The sequence below is a fragment of the Fundulus heteroclitus genome, chromosome 18 (genome assembly GCF_011125445.2).
Source record: "Fundulus heteroclitus isolate FHET01 chromosome 18, MU-UCD_Fhet_4.1, whole genome shotgun sequence".
Taxonomy (NCBI): Eukaryota; Metazoa; Chordata; class Actinopteri; order Cyprinodontiformes; family Fundulidae; genus Fundulus; species Fundulus heteroclitus.
The window spans coordinates 13,464,148-13,478,283 of record NC_046378.1 but is presented as its reverse complement, the minus strand read 5'-3'; the positions used below and the strand labels follow the sequence as shown (position 1 = coordinate 13,478,283).

Below are 14,136 nucleotides of genomic sequence, written 5' to 3'. Positions count from 1 at the left end.
GATGGAGGCTATCAATGACGGCCCGTGTGTGCGTGAGGGTGTGTGGCTTTTGACTAAAACATCTGTTCCTATCTACGAACAAAGAATCACAGGGAAGAGTCTATATTTCTAAACCCGATATCGTCAATGCTCTGTCATGAGAGGCCGGTTTGGGCCCTTGCAGGGAAAATAAATACTTGCCGCCCCCTGCTGGCGTGTAAAAATGACAAACTATCAGCGACGTAAAGATTTAGCACTGAGGATACGCTTCAGGACTAATATTCATATTTCAACGCACCGAGCCGCTGCAGGATTGGTAAATAAATACGCCGGAGTAATCTGCTCCCTGTTGCCATGGTGTCAAATGCAGTCCAGACAATAAACAGACAATAAAGTGTCCATTTTGCTACCGCTAAGTTAATGTTCAGCTGTTTCAAGATGACAGCATCCTCCGTGGGCCAGCTTCAATAAAACTGCTGCCTAACCACTTCTGAGACGGGCAAAGACGTCATGCTGTCAGCGTGGGAACACAGCGGTGACCAGGCGAGAGGCTGCTGAGCAGGAAAGGCGCTTCTCACCGCTTTAAGGCCTTGAGGTAAAAGAGCAGGAGTGATGGGAAAAGGATAAGGCTATTTAGCATTAAAGAAGGACTTTTTTTTTTATACTAGGGCACATAGAAAATATTTCTCCGGTTTGGATCTTGCAACAGAAAACTTTGCCCCTTCACCATTTCTTATCTCTTCAGCCTCCCCCTCTAACATAATCAACTTTATTGGGTAAGAATGATGCTAATTATCATTAAAACATTTGCTATCACCCGTGTATCATTTCGAACCCCTTCGAAATCGGGTTCCTTAGACAACCTACAGTTTGATTATCTGCTCATAGCCTACTGTAGGGAAACGGAGCCGCAACACTCCAATAAATCATATCTACCTACAGAAGTAATTTTGCGTTGATCAGCCTCATCTTATAGTTTTTTAGAGTCAGATCTTCCCCAATGTTGATCGGAACCAAACACAATGACGATCAAGTGTAATTGAATGGAAATTATGCATAAGCCTAGAGGGTTGTTTTTTTATCCGCCGTTTATGTCCTTTATACATGACAATGGGGGGAGTGGTGCTTTAGTGGTTAGAGCAGCACACTTGCGCTCTGAGAAGGTCGCAAGTACCCGGTTCAATCCCCACAGACCGCTACAGTGGGTCTCTGAGCCCAAATTGTTCTCCAGGCGCTGTAAAAGCTGCCCACTGCTTCCCTAAGGGATTTGGTTAAATGCAGAAAACTCATTTAGTTGGAATTAACATATTGCAATGACAGATAAAGATTTCTTCGCCTTCTTCTACAACAAAAATAAATGTGTACACCATGTTATAAGGTTGCAAACTTGTTCCCAGGTAAAACTTGCGTTGTGCAGGTTCAGACCAGGTCGGCTTGGCGATGCGGCAAACTGACCCAACACCAACCAATGATCATTGCTCTTATTTACAGTGCCCCTATAAACCAACAACAGAACTAGTGGTTTTGTTGATGTTATGCAGAGTACTAAGCTCTAGTTGGCCTGTGATCTTCACAGGAATAATAAAAAAAAACAAAAAACAAAAAAAAAACCGAAGCAATCAAAATGATGTTGCGAATAAACATTCCTTCCTTGCCTGGTGAAGTCATGCTTACAGACAATATTTACATCCTGGTGGTGGAAGGGCCCATTCACCCTGGCTCGCTTCTCCAGGAGAGTGGGCACCATGTTTAGCAAACTCACTTTGACTTTGAGCACACTTGAACGGTCTTTTTAGCCCTCCCTTAGAATGGGAAACAGACCCTCAGACTGGCATCTGCTTGTTTTGGTGTTATAGGTGTGTGTGTGTGTGTGTGTGTGTGTGTGTGTGTGTGTGTGTGTAGAGAACAGTAACCAGGCTTTGTTTTACCGTGTGTTGGAGGGGCCTGTGGACACAGCAGGTGCTCTATTTACCGGCTTTTCTTGCCCCCTTTACCCTCCAGAGAACGGGGGGGTTGGAGGCCTCTGATCCGCCATAAACTTTTGATGTGGCCCAGATCCACCACACATGTGGGGGACAGGAGCTCACTTAACGAACGCAGGCGCTCAGCTGCCGCCGCAGCGTGGTACTGCAATTTGATATTGGTATTTTTTTGGGAGGTGGCAGGACCGAGAGGGAAAGTAGGAGGAGAAGGGTAAGAGGTGGTAGAAAGAGAGAGAGAGAAAGAAGCATGTGAAAAAAAAAAAAAACTGGCATCAAAACCTTTTCCTTTCCTCTTTTTGTGACGCTGCCAGTTCTAACCAGTCGGATGTTTTATCTCGGCCCACAGCGTGCCCGGACAGCTTTTACGGCCTTGACTGTGGCCAGATGTGCGAGTGCAGGAACGGTGCCCGCTGCCACCACATCACAGGAGCCTGCCTGTGCACCGCCGGCTGGGCAGGACCACACTGCATTCTGGGTAATCGAAGCCACATCATTAAAACAGGGTGTGAGGGAGGCCCTCGCTGCGGCCCTTCACGACATCCTCTCCTTAAACACAACTAAGATGTGTTTGTGAACAATTATCTACATAATGAGACATTGCCATTGACTTTTTTTAGGGATGGGTAAGGGAGGAGAGCGGAGGGAGGACAAGAGTGCCCTCTGGCACTCGGGCTTTAATTGAGGTCTATTCTGGATAAATGCACCCACATGTATATAGAGATCAGAATCAGGAGAGGGAGAACACAAGTTGGAAGAGTCTTTTAGCAGCTAACCAATAAGTGTTTTCGTGCTGAAGTTCCTTGAGGATTTCATGCCTTTGTTTTAATGAAGCCAGTGAATTGGACCGCTAAAATTCTTAGTCTGTGATTTTGCAGCTTTATTCATGGCTTCGCTCTTCCCGCAGCAATTTTGTGGTTCCAGCTATCAGGGCCAGAGTCAGCAGAAAGCCACTAATATGAGTTAATGCTCCATCTCTGCCGTTCGCTCCTTTTGCTTTTCCTTAAGTACCAAATGTCATGTTCACCTTTTAGTTAGCAGCGTGCCTATTGTAAAAACCGACACGGCTAAAACGGCATTGAATGTTGCTCCTCCGTAGATTCCCTGCGGGCAATTGTCTGCGTTTCATGGCGTCGTTGAATCGTTTCGGTCACTGTACGCCCGTCTGCTTTGCACGGTCAGAATGCCAGGAGGGTAGATTTGGAGAGCAGGGCAGGCAGATCTGTGTGTGTTAGAGACGCACACAGATCTGACAGAACTTCCCCGGGTTAATCAGCCGGCATCCACAGGTTGCAATGTGCAATGTTACAGGCAACAGCAAATTTCCTTAAAGAGCACAGCTGTTGTTGGACCCTTATTTGTTGTAGCAAAATATGACTCAAAGGAGAGGGCGTTGTCAAGAACAATCACCGACTACTTATAGCTATCCACCAGTTCAGTGGCAGCAGCGTTTACCGCTGTCAGTGCAGGAAGAGGGATAACTTCCTAAAGTCAGTTACCATGTCCTTCGTTTTTAGCGTTCGTTTATTACTTTAAAAAAGAAGAAAAAAGAAGGGGTTTGTTTTTCAAATGATCTCATTACACAAAGAAATAAACATATCCACAGCGGACTCACGGTGAAAGCAACACGGATTAAAGTCACGGTATCAACTGCAAATTTCATAAAATGTCTGTTAGCCTGTGACTGGTATATAAAATATGCACCGGGGGGAAGAGACATGATCTCTGTAGTGAACCGGTAAAGTAGGGAGTTTTACCTGGTTAAAAGGTTTAACAGCAAAAAAGAAGTAGCTGGATAGTATTAAAAGTTGACAAAAAGTCAATAAATAGAAGCCAAGCATTGGCTCAGTTGGGTGACTTCAATTAAATTAAGAAAAAATTGAAGTAATCATCTTTGCACCAGAAAAAAATAACTGTAAAGGTAAAGCAGATCCTTGGGCCTCTTGGTTATTTGGCTAAATATTGAGTTTGAAACCTTGGGATAACCATTGATTCAGACATTTCACTTGAAATTCCTGTCAAATCTCTGGTTGGTTGTTGTTCCTCCACAACATTGCCAAACTTGGCCCTCTTGTCTCTCGTCCAGAGATGGAAATTTTAATTCATGCTTTTGTTTCGTCTCGTCTGGATTACTGCAATGCAATTTACACATGTCTAACCAACATCTCCATGGACCGGTTGCAGTTTGCACTAAAAGCTGCAGCTAGGTTCCTGACTAGAGCTTCAAACGTTTGTCATGTGACTCCACTACTAATGCAACTTGTTTGTGAAGCATTTTGTGATTTTTTTTATCTTGAAAGGTTGCTATATAAATGTTAATATAAATGTTTTTCTTACTTTATTTACTTGCTGTGGCGTCATCCAGGTGATGATGCTTAAAACTTAGTAAAGTGGCCACAGCATCTTCAACTCCCCTGCCAGACTAATATGCATATCGCAGTTGATCTGCCTCATAATCTCATTTCTGATCATCTTTTCAAAGGACTTCATCAACAGGGATGTTAAAGCAGCAGATCTAAAATCATTTAGTGATCCCAGAGTTTTAGTCTTTATGGCTGGAGCAATAATTGACTATTTCCATACCTCCAAAACCTTCTGTAATGAGAGGAAGATATGAGAAAAGATGCTGCATAATTGCTGACCTGACCACATATACATCAGGTTCTGGATTTTTTTTTAACTCAGGTCAAGTTTATTTGTATAGCACATTTCTGCAGCAAGTGGGTATAAAGTGCTTTACATCATAAAAACATCATAAACACGTCGAAACGGTCACTGGTTGTGAGACCAGTAACAAACATTAAATTGTATCAGGTGAAAACATCAATACACATCAAATATGTTGGTCAACGTTTGTGTTATTATGGGTCAAAAGCAACCCTAAACAGGAGGGTTTTCAGCCTTGATTTAAATAATCTCAGTGTTTTGTTTGATTTGCAGTTTTCAGGAAGTTTGTTCCCAAATTGTGGAGCATAGGAACTAAATGCTGCTTCTCCATGTTTGGTTCTGGTTCTGGGTATGCAGAGTAGACCAGATCCAGAAGATCTGAGTGGTCTGGAGGATTGATGCAGCAACAACAGGTCTTTAATGTATTTTGATGCTAAGCCATTCAGTGATTTGTTAACTAACAGAAGTATTTTAAATTCTATTCTCTGAGCTACAGGGAGCCGTGTACCGACTTTAGAACGGGGTTGATGTGCTCTATCTAGCTGCAGCTGCAGTTGTCTGATTGATTTTTTTGGGTAGACCTGTGAAAACACCATTGCAGTAATCAATGCGGCTAAAGATAAACACATGGACAAGTTTCTCTAGATCTCTTTGGGACATCAGTCCTTTAATCCTGGAAATGGTCTTTAGGCGATCAAAGGCTGGCTTTGTGACTGTCTTTATGTGTCCTTGAAGGTTCAGGTCTGAGTCCATCACTATATCCAGATTTTGGGCCTGATCACTAGTTTGTAGTTGTAATAACTGAAGCTAGGTTCTGACTCTAGTTTGTTCCTCTTTAGATCCAAAGATAAAAACTTCAGTTTTGTTTCTGTTCATCTGGAGAAAGTTTTGGCAAATCCATCCATAGATTAGTTCTAAGCATCCGTTCAGTGCATGGATGGGTTCAGAGTCACCTGGTGACATTGTAATATAGAGCTGAGTATCATCTGCGTAGTTATGGTAGCTGTTTTTTGTTATAACCTCAGCTAGTGGGAGCATATAGATATTGAATAGAAGCGGTCCCAGGCGTTGTGGCCATTTATGATAAATTTTGTGGAACATGGAAGGCCGCGACACCAGGATTGAACCTTGGGGTACCCCACATTTGTCCACTCTGATGAGAAATTACCTATTGACACAAAGAAGTCCTTCTTTAGTTCTTTAGGTAGAATTTGAACCAATTGAATGCTGTATTAGACTTAGTCAATGTAAAAGTAAAGCTAACAGTTTTAAAACTAGACATGGACTGATTTTTGTTGTGCAGTATGTATTCAGCCAATCACAGTAGCGCTCAATTGTGTAGTGGAAGAATATGGTTACATTGTTTTCAAAAATTTCCACAAATAAAAATCCATGAGGTGTGGCATGTATAATACTTTCTAAACCCACCTTTTGCTTCCACTACAGCTGTAAGTCTTCCTGGTCCTCTGGATTTACCGTCCTGCATGTTTTAGATGTCTCTGCTTTAGCATACCAGGATCAAATGATTGCATGAACTCCTCATCAGCCATCAAGAGCTGCAGAGGCCTGTTAATCACCCATTTATTTAGGTCAGGTGTGTGAAGGCAGGGAAACACCTGAAAAATGCAGGACCGTAGATCCCAACGACCAACATTGAAGACTTCAGCTCTAGTTGAACACACCTCACTCCAAAATGAGCTCACCAGCAGAGCTTAGCAGATCATCATGACTGCGTGCAAGTGAGGTAGTTAAAGGCATACTATGCAACATTTTTCAGTTAATTAATGTGTTCCATACCATTTTGGATGATTAAATGAGTCATTTCAGGTTGAACAAAGGTTTTCTCGGCCGCCCTGGTGGTCTGTGAGGGAAATACCGCACTTGCAAGAGCAGGAGCCCTCGGCCCGCACACACAGGCTCAGAAGTCTGTGCTAGACCGCGAGAGTCGGTCTTGCTTTACGGCGAGAACTCCATGTGTTTTTGCCCTGCCATTCACTATATGCACGCGCGAAAGCAACAACAAAGAACCGCGTGTTAACGTCAAATAAACATGCAAGCATATCAAGTTTTATTATTATTTATTTTTTTAAATTTTTTTTTAATGTTGGCGAGACGCTACCACGGCGGCTGCCTCGCCAAGATAGCGCTGCGGGAAACCCTGATGTTCATACTTTTACTGTGTTAGTCATTGCTTGTACTGCCGTTTTTTTTTTACTTTTCGTTGCGTTCGCCTGTCTGCTAAGCTCAAAACAACCGCGCCTGGCTTGACGGAGAAACCAGAACAGCTGAGCATCTTTATGACAGTGCACTTTTACTTTCGCCCTCTGGGGGGAGCCTCGCTGGAAAATCAACCCCGGTTGCATAGTATACCTTTAAGCCATTTGACCCGTAATTTTATTTAGGTGGTTGGGAGTGAAAAAACCCTGAAGACGAATGCAGGCAACAATTTCCCGCGTTCTGTTTGTTTGCTTCCACTTCATAGTTATGTGTGACTTTGTGTTTCTCTATCACATAAATTCCCTCCAAAATGCACAAGAGTGTGTTTGTAAAGCTACCAAATGCGGGAAACGTCTCAGGAGTACGTATGCATTGGCATACAGCGTAGCTAAAATGCACTCTTATTACATTTAATCATCCCTTTTTGTCTTCTTTTTAAACTTTCACCTTCGTGCGTGTAGCTTGCCCACGGTGAGAACCGCACACAGACATGTGGATGTTTAAAGGGCGATGTGTCAAGATGGCTGGAACAGGTATGTGCCTGCCTGCCTGGCTGGAGAGCTCTGTCAATCAGGTGAATCTTAAAAATGCAGATTGACGGGGACAGACAGGCGGAAGTAGGGCCTTTCTGCCCACGGCCTGATTGCCCTGAGTGCACCTCGTGTGCAACTTGAACGTATTCTGATCACAATCGGTGGCACGTTTGTTTGAAGTCTGTTCTGAGGGATTCTTTGGGGAGCGCTGTGAGCGGAGGTGCAACTGTGCCCCCACGGTTCCAGTTGCCACGCTGTGACAGGTCGCTGTGAGTGCGGGCCAGGCTGGAAAGCAGCCAGGTGTGACAAACGGGAGAGCGGGTGCTTGTAGCCGAGTGAAACGGGCAGAACAGAGCGTTTGGCTGAACTAATTGTGTTCGCCCCGTATGGACTGTCAGTCTGCCTTCCTGGGTTCTATGGGCCTTCCTGCGCCCGGGGGGGGGGGGTCATTGCCGGGCCGGGGTGTCCTGTCACCCACAGAACCGGGAGTTGCCCAGCTGGACTCAGGATCTGGATGTGAGAAAAGTAAGAACAAAAAAACCCCAAAAAACACTGATCTCAGCAAAATACATTTATCTTCAGCAGCAAGGTGAGTAGCTGTCAGTTTGCCCACTCCGCGCTGATTAAAATTCCCCTTCTTTTCTCCTGCTCCTGGGAAAGTTTACAGTTTACTCCATTCTAGGAAATGCACTCCACCTCTACGTGAGACCCTCACTATCACAGGACCGTATGAGAATGTTTCATTATTTATACCATACCCTGTAGGGCTGTATACGAGCAGCTTCGCTGCCCTCGCCGCTCCTTCAGCCCCCCCCTCCGTCTCAGCTCCCTTCCTCTCCTCACACACTCCCTCGACATCTGATAAATGTTACACATCGGTTGCCAAGTAAAACAGAAGGCATTGTTTTTGTCTCCTCGGCGTCGGATAAGGGCTTTTGGAAGGCAGACATGCATAATGACAGCGCTGTAATTGCCTCTTTAGTCTGGAGTCCTTTTCTTATCTGTCCCCCACGCTGCCTGCTGCTGCCGCCGCTGCCCGACGGAGGAGCCGAGTGCCGCGCGTCTCACCCGAAAAACATGTTTGGTTCACAGATTCATCTTGGTCACTATGACTGATTGTCCGGGGACTTCATTCATTATTGTGATGAGGGTATGCATGCAGATAGGCGGAGAGGGTGTGTGAAAGAATGTCCCGGCGCGTCCGGCCCGGGTTTGGGCACCAGGGAAAGTTGCTGGGAGTGCTGGGGTTTGTTACCAGTCAAGTGAGGAATGCCTCGCTGCGTTCACAGAATTATCTGAGGGAGGAAAGGGAAATGGCACGCGTCTTTGTTCCCACAAACTGCTGAGTGCGTGCACCCTTAAAGGTCCTTTTTCTGCAGAACTATGCAAGGCCGGACAATGTGTTCGTTTACCGCGCCGGCGTGTCACTCGTCGCTTTTCATCGCGGTGTTACAGTGTGTTTGTCCGCAGACGTAAGATCAGCAGCGTGTCAGCCTAATGATCCTGTTGCTGAACTTGTTAACCTGCGTTTGAAGGCATGCTTTTTTTTTTTTTCTTTCGGGGCCCTCTGCTCACACGGATGTAATGCTGGAGGTTTCTGCTTGTGTCGTCCCAGCCTGCCCCGTCGGCACGTTTGGACAAAACTGCAGCCAGCTGTGCCGATGCTCCGGGCCCCAGGAGCAGTGCGACCCCGTGACAGGGAAATGCAGCTGCTCACCCGGCTACTACGGGCCACGCTGTGAGCTCCGTGAGTACGCTGTTTGGAATGTAATGTCAAAGCACCATTTTTTTTTTTTTTTATGTATAAAAACTGATAGCAAGCAACGTACCCGGCAGGTAGGTACGGTGGCCTGGAGAAGAATTCATACCCTTTGTACCTTTAAGATAAGATAAGATAAGATAGTCTTTATTGATCTCACTATCACAGGACCGTGATAGTGAGATCACATTTTGTGACGTTATGAACACAAACCGTAGCTCATTTTATTGGGGACTTGTTGAGGAAGACTAACACCAGGTGATAAATAACATAAAGCAGAAGGACATTTGTACATGGCCTTCAAAGGTTTTTTTTTACAAATAAAAATCCAAAATGTGTGCCATGCATTTATAAGTCAGCGTTTTGAAGAACCCCCCCTCTGCTGCAGTTACAGCTGTAAGTCTTTTGGGGGTATGTTTGTCAAAATAGTTTCCTCTCAGACTGGATGGAGAACATCTGTGAGCATCAGTTTTCAAAGATTGTCAGAGATCGTCTATTGGATTGGGTTTGGACTTTGACTGGTCCATTCTAACGCACAAATCTGTTTTAAACCTCCACCTCAGTCCCAAACCGTTTACAGCCTCCAACAGGAAGTTTCCGATAATGTAACAAGATGTGGAAAAGTTCAAGGGGCTTGAACACTTTTTCAAGGTCTTTTTTACACTCTTAAGAGGAATCAATATAAATAGCCTGTCTTACCTTCTGGGAAATAAGGGCTAAGATTATAACTATATAAAACTGAACCGCTTTTGGAAGAAAATACTGCTCATCAGCTTCTTTTTGTTGCCTCTCTTTCCCGTTGTTCTGTGCGGCCTCCAGGATGTCGAGCCGGCTCCTTTGGGCCAGACTGCAAGTCCAGATGCACCTGCGTCAACGGGGGTCGCTGTGACTTCAGGACCGGGACATGCTACTGTCCTCCTGGCTACATTGGAGCTGACTGCAGTTCCCGTTAGTAAAAAAAAAAAAAAAAAAAAAAAAAAAATTCTCCTTCATCATCAGAACAAAAAAACCTGAACTGTATCAAACATTTGAAGTGTTTGCTTTGATAATTTGGTAAGTGTGATGAAGTCACCTATTGGTGCAGGTTGTCCGAGTGGCTCCTATGGGAAGGACTGTGCCAAGCTGTGCTCCTGTGGGGAAGGAGGGGATTGCCATGCGGTGACAGGGGTGTGTAAATGTGGCCCGGGAAGGACGGGCACGTCCTGCCAACAAGGTAAGCCTGAACTCCTGCTTTATTTGTTAAATCATTCAGCACGTATGCTGGGGTATGGGTGGTTAGAAAAGTTAGTTCAAACACATAGTTTGACGGGCACTTTTTTCGTATTTCCAGCTCACCAAAGGCTTTTGGCAGGAACAAACCTCCATGTACCAAGTCGCAAGAGACAACTTATTGTTTAACTTCGAGTCAGACCATGTCACCGATTTCAACCCAGGCTTTTCTTCTGCCTTTTATCTTTTACTATTCTCATGAGTAAACAGGGACTCACCACTGAGGCCGACATGCATCATTTGAAACCATTGGCTCTAATGAGCTCTTTGGAAACGAGAGACCCAACAAGAGAATGACAAACAAGCGGCAAAATGAGGGTGTAGTTTTCAACATTTTTCACTGTATATTTAAGGAACAAATTCTCCATTTCCTCAGAGCACGGCCCCTCATGATCACAGGGCTTTTATTCCCGGGAAACAGGAGGCTGAGCCGAGTTTTCTTAATCTCAACCTTTTATCAGCAATTCAGCAGAACTGCAGACGGGGGGGTTTCCAGTTCTACTTGGGCTAAACGTTCTCCTCCTCAGCCTCCTGCGTGTACTTGAACACAGCACCTCTCGGGCCGCTCTTGTTGAATGTTTATAGAAGCCTAGAAGGAGCTCTTTCTCCATGTTCCGTGTCGCTGGATTTGGAGCATGCAAATAAATAAACAGGGGAATCAAAGATGTCTTGCTTATTGTTTTCCGGACACTAAATTACCCAGAGAAGCATGATTATTCTTTTATACCAGCGCCAAATTGGGCTAGTCTGCCGTCTCCTTAATGAGCTGTCGGTTAAATAAACACGATGGCTTTTAGTGCCCGTCTTTGAGTGCGACAGAAAATGCCCGTCGCTTTTGTTTTATCATTTCTGCAGCTTGTCCGACAGGACGCTACGGCCTGCGGTGCCGTCACGTGTGCGGCTGTCAGAACGGAGCCGTGTGCGACCCTGTTGATGGGTCTTGTAAGTGTGGACTGGGCTGGACTGGACCTCACTGTGAAACAGGTATGCTGAACCTTCAGAGGTACCCGACCGTGTAGTTTTGCTCCACTTATTGCACCTACCCTACCATACAATACCACCTTTATTTATAAAGCACTTTATAATAACGAAGGTCAACACAGTGCTGTACATGTGTAACAGAAAATAACAGTGAATTTGAAATAAATAGACGAATGAAACACAGACAAGCTAAAATAGACACATAAGATAGTTAAAAACTGTTAAAATAGTTACACACTATTTAAGATAATTAAAAATAGAGTCAACCTCTGTGAGAGGTGGCCTGCCTGACATGCAAGGTAGATTCCACAACTTTGGAGCGAAGGCACATTCTCCTCTTAGTTTCCGCTTGGATTTAGGGACAACAAGGCGCTGCTGCAACATATACTACTTGAAGTTGTGTATGTTGATTTGGAGCTCCTACAGTTTGGACAAAATACTTTTAAAAGTTAAAGTGTTATGACAAAGCTTGTGATTTACAACCCAGGAAACCCCAGTGTTTTGCTAGCTGCTCCAGGTTACAGGCGTGCAAAGTGATAACCTTTAGGTCAGAAAGCCCACAAAAGCATGTTTTGCTTTCAGACAAATTGCAGTGGAACTGAAATTAATTGGGTTCAAGTGATGAGAAATCAAAGGGAACAAAAGGCTCCCCAGGACCCCTTAAAAACATTGGTTTAAACATTTGTGCTCCTAATTAGTTTAAATCCCTATTTACTCACATGATGCTCTCAATAATTCCTGTTTCCTTTGATACTCCTTAGATATTTAGAAGAGTTTCTGGTTTTTACTAATGTTGTAAACATCTGATGACTAAATCGTGCAATCAAAATGCCAGGTTTATTGTGAGAAATGAGACCATGATAAATGATATCAAAACATTTTTAACTTTTAATGTGGCAATCATTACTGTATTATCCACATCCAACCCTCGTCTATACCCACAAGTTGTGCAGGGTGGCCTGGGGGTTGTCATATTTCCAGCAGTCATTTTAGAGTGGGGTACACCTTGGATTGGTCGCCAGTCCATCGCATATAGTTAAACTGGAATGAAACTGAACATCTGTTCATGACAATTATACAGAAAACAATAGCAATACTTGCTTAACTGTCCGTACCCTTGAACCTACTGATTCTATTTCAGCTTTTAGTCTTCTTTGAGTAAGGTCTGTCAGAATCCTATATTTCTATTATGTCAGCATTTGTCCACTCTATCTTGCAAAATTTTCCCAAATCTTTCCGACTGTGAGGACAGGTGCATATGGGCCTATTCAGGTGACCCTAAAGGTTGTAAACTTTTCATTACGTACTTCTGGTGATCTTTGTGCTGATTTTAGTGTGTGTTTGGACTCGCACTGAAAATTACATCCCTCTTCATTTTCAGCTTTCTAACCCAAAGGTTCTGGCTCAAAACAGACTCATATTTAGAGCTGTGTAACATTTTAGCCCTCTTGACGATAAAAACAAAACAGTTCCACCTGAAGAAAAGTAAAACCCACAGCATGATGCTGCCACCACTGTGTTCTACAGTGGGTTTGGTGCGCAGAGTTGGTTTTATGTCAAACATTTCCTTAGGAAATATGGCCCTATAGGGTACAAATTGGTTTCATCAGTCCATAACACGTGCTCCCACAAGTATTTGTAAGATTATCAGCCAGGCCCGGATGTTTCTGGGGATGAACTGTTCCCGTTGTCTATCCCGTCAAACTTTGTCAGTTTGTGTAGCTTAACTGCAGTTCTGTAGCTACATGCATCTCTCATATGACAATAAAACAATATAAAAGGAGTATCAATTTTGAAATAAATAAGTTAGATGTTTTTATTCACATTGTATTTAAAGCAGCTGTAAGTAAGATATTTACTGTACAATCAACCTAAATCATTCTCACTTGTCACCTGGGATGGAAGTTACATTCCCTATAAACAATCGGTCCTCTCCATTAACAACGATTTAGTCAGGTTTTTCTCCTTTCAAACCTAGAGGTACGGTCCAGAACTACTTTGGTTCAGAGTGTAACCCGTGATTACTTCCTGGTTCCTGAGCCAATCAAATGAGAGTTCCCAGGATTCCCAAAACAGAGCGCAGCATTTGGTGTTTTATTTTTGGCAAAAGAGCAGCAGCCTGCAAACATGGAAGCCAGTAAGAGAAGTGGACCAGAAATAGGACAAAATGCAATATCATACACAATGTAAGTAAAAATTCAGTACAACAGCGGCTCATTGAGTAAATGGTGGGTGTCCAGGAAAGGCATTGTGTGTTGTTCCGATTTTAACCACTAGGTATCATTATTACTTATTGTTCCTTTAAAAATGGCACATCCAAAATTATCTACACCCTTTTCAATACTAAATGGAGAAATGTTTTTTTACAAAGAAAAAAAAAGACGGTATTAAAATCTTGCTGTCATCGCAACACTAACACATGTCTACAATGTATTTTCCCTCTCACTTTGTTGGCTATAAGCGCTAGGCCTCTTTGCTAGCAACCACCTGAGCCATCACCCTCTCTCAGACATCTGATATTCACTAATTACACAACAGTTCAGGTGTTTCCATTCCTCCGTGCAAATACCCTCGTTCATTTTTTTAACATGCTACTTCTTTCTTAGATTAACTAGTTGCAGTCAACGCATTAAATCTCCAGCCCTTTTCTTTACACCTTACAAGATTCTTTTCAAACGACGTAATAGTATTTCTGGATAATTCGTTCAGATTCACTCGACACGGTTTACCCTGGTGTCATTGTTGTATAGCA

General features: G+C 43.8%; 1 protein-coding gene across 7 annotated transcripts in view; it reads left to right on the top strand.

Moving 5' to 3' along the window:
- Positions 1-14,136, top strand: part of zgc:158328 (uncharacterized protein LOC567225 homolog) — a 68,887-nt gene that overhangs the window by 49,698 nt on the left and 5,053 nt on the right. For 6 of the 7 annotated variants that reach the window (XM_036149875.1, XM_036149872.1, XM_036149877.1 and 3 more), the window contains 5 exons: positions 2,308-2,436; positions 8,991-9,122; positions 9,954-10,082; positions 10,219-10,347; positions 11,259-11,387. In XM_036149875.1, the coding sequence (XP_036005768.1) occupies positions 2,308-2,436; positions 8,991-9,122; positions 9,954-10,082; positions 10,219-10,347; positions 11,259-11,387 (648 nt within the window). The remainder of the gene's footprint in view (positions 1-2,307; positions 2,437-8,990; positions 9,123-9,953; positions 10,083-10,218; positions 10,348-11,258; positions 11,388-14,136) is intronic. The other variant, XM_036149874.1, reaches the window with a different exon arrangement.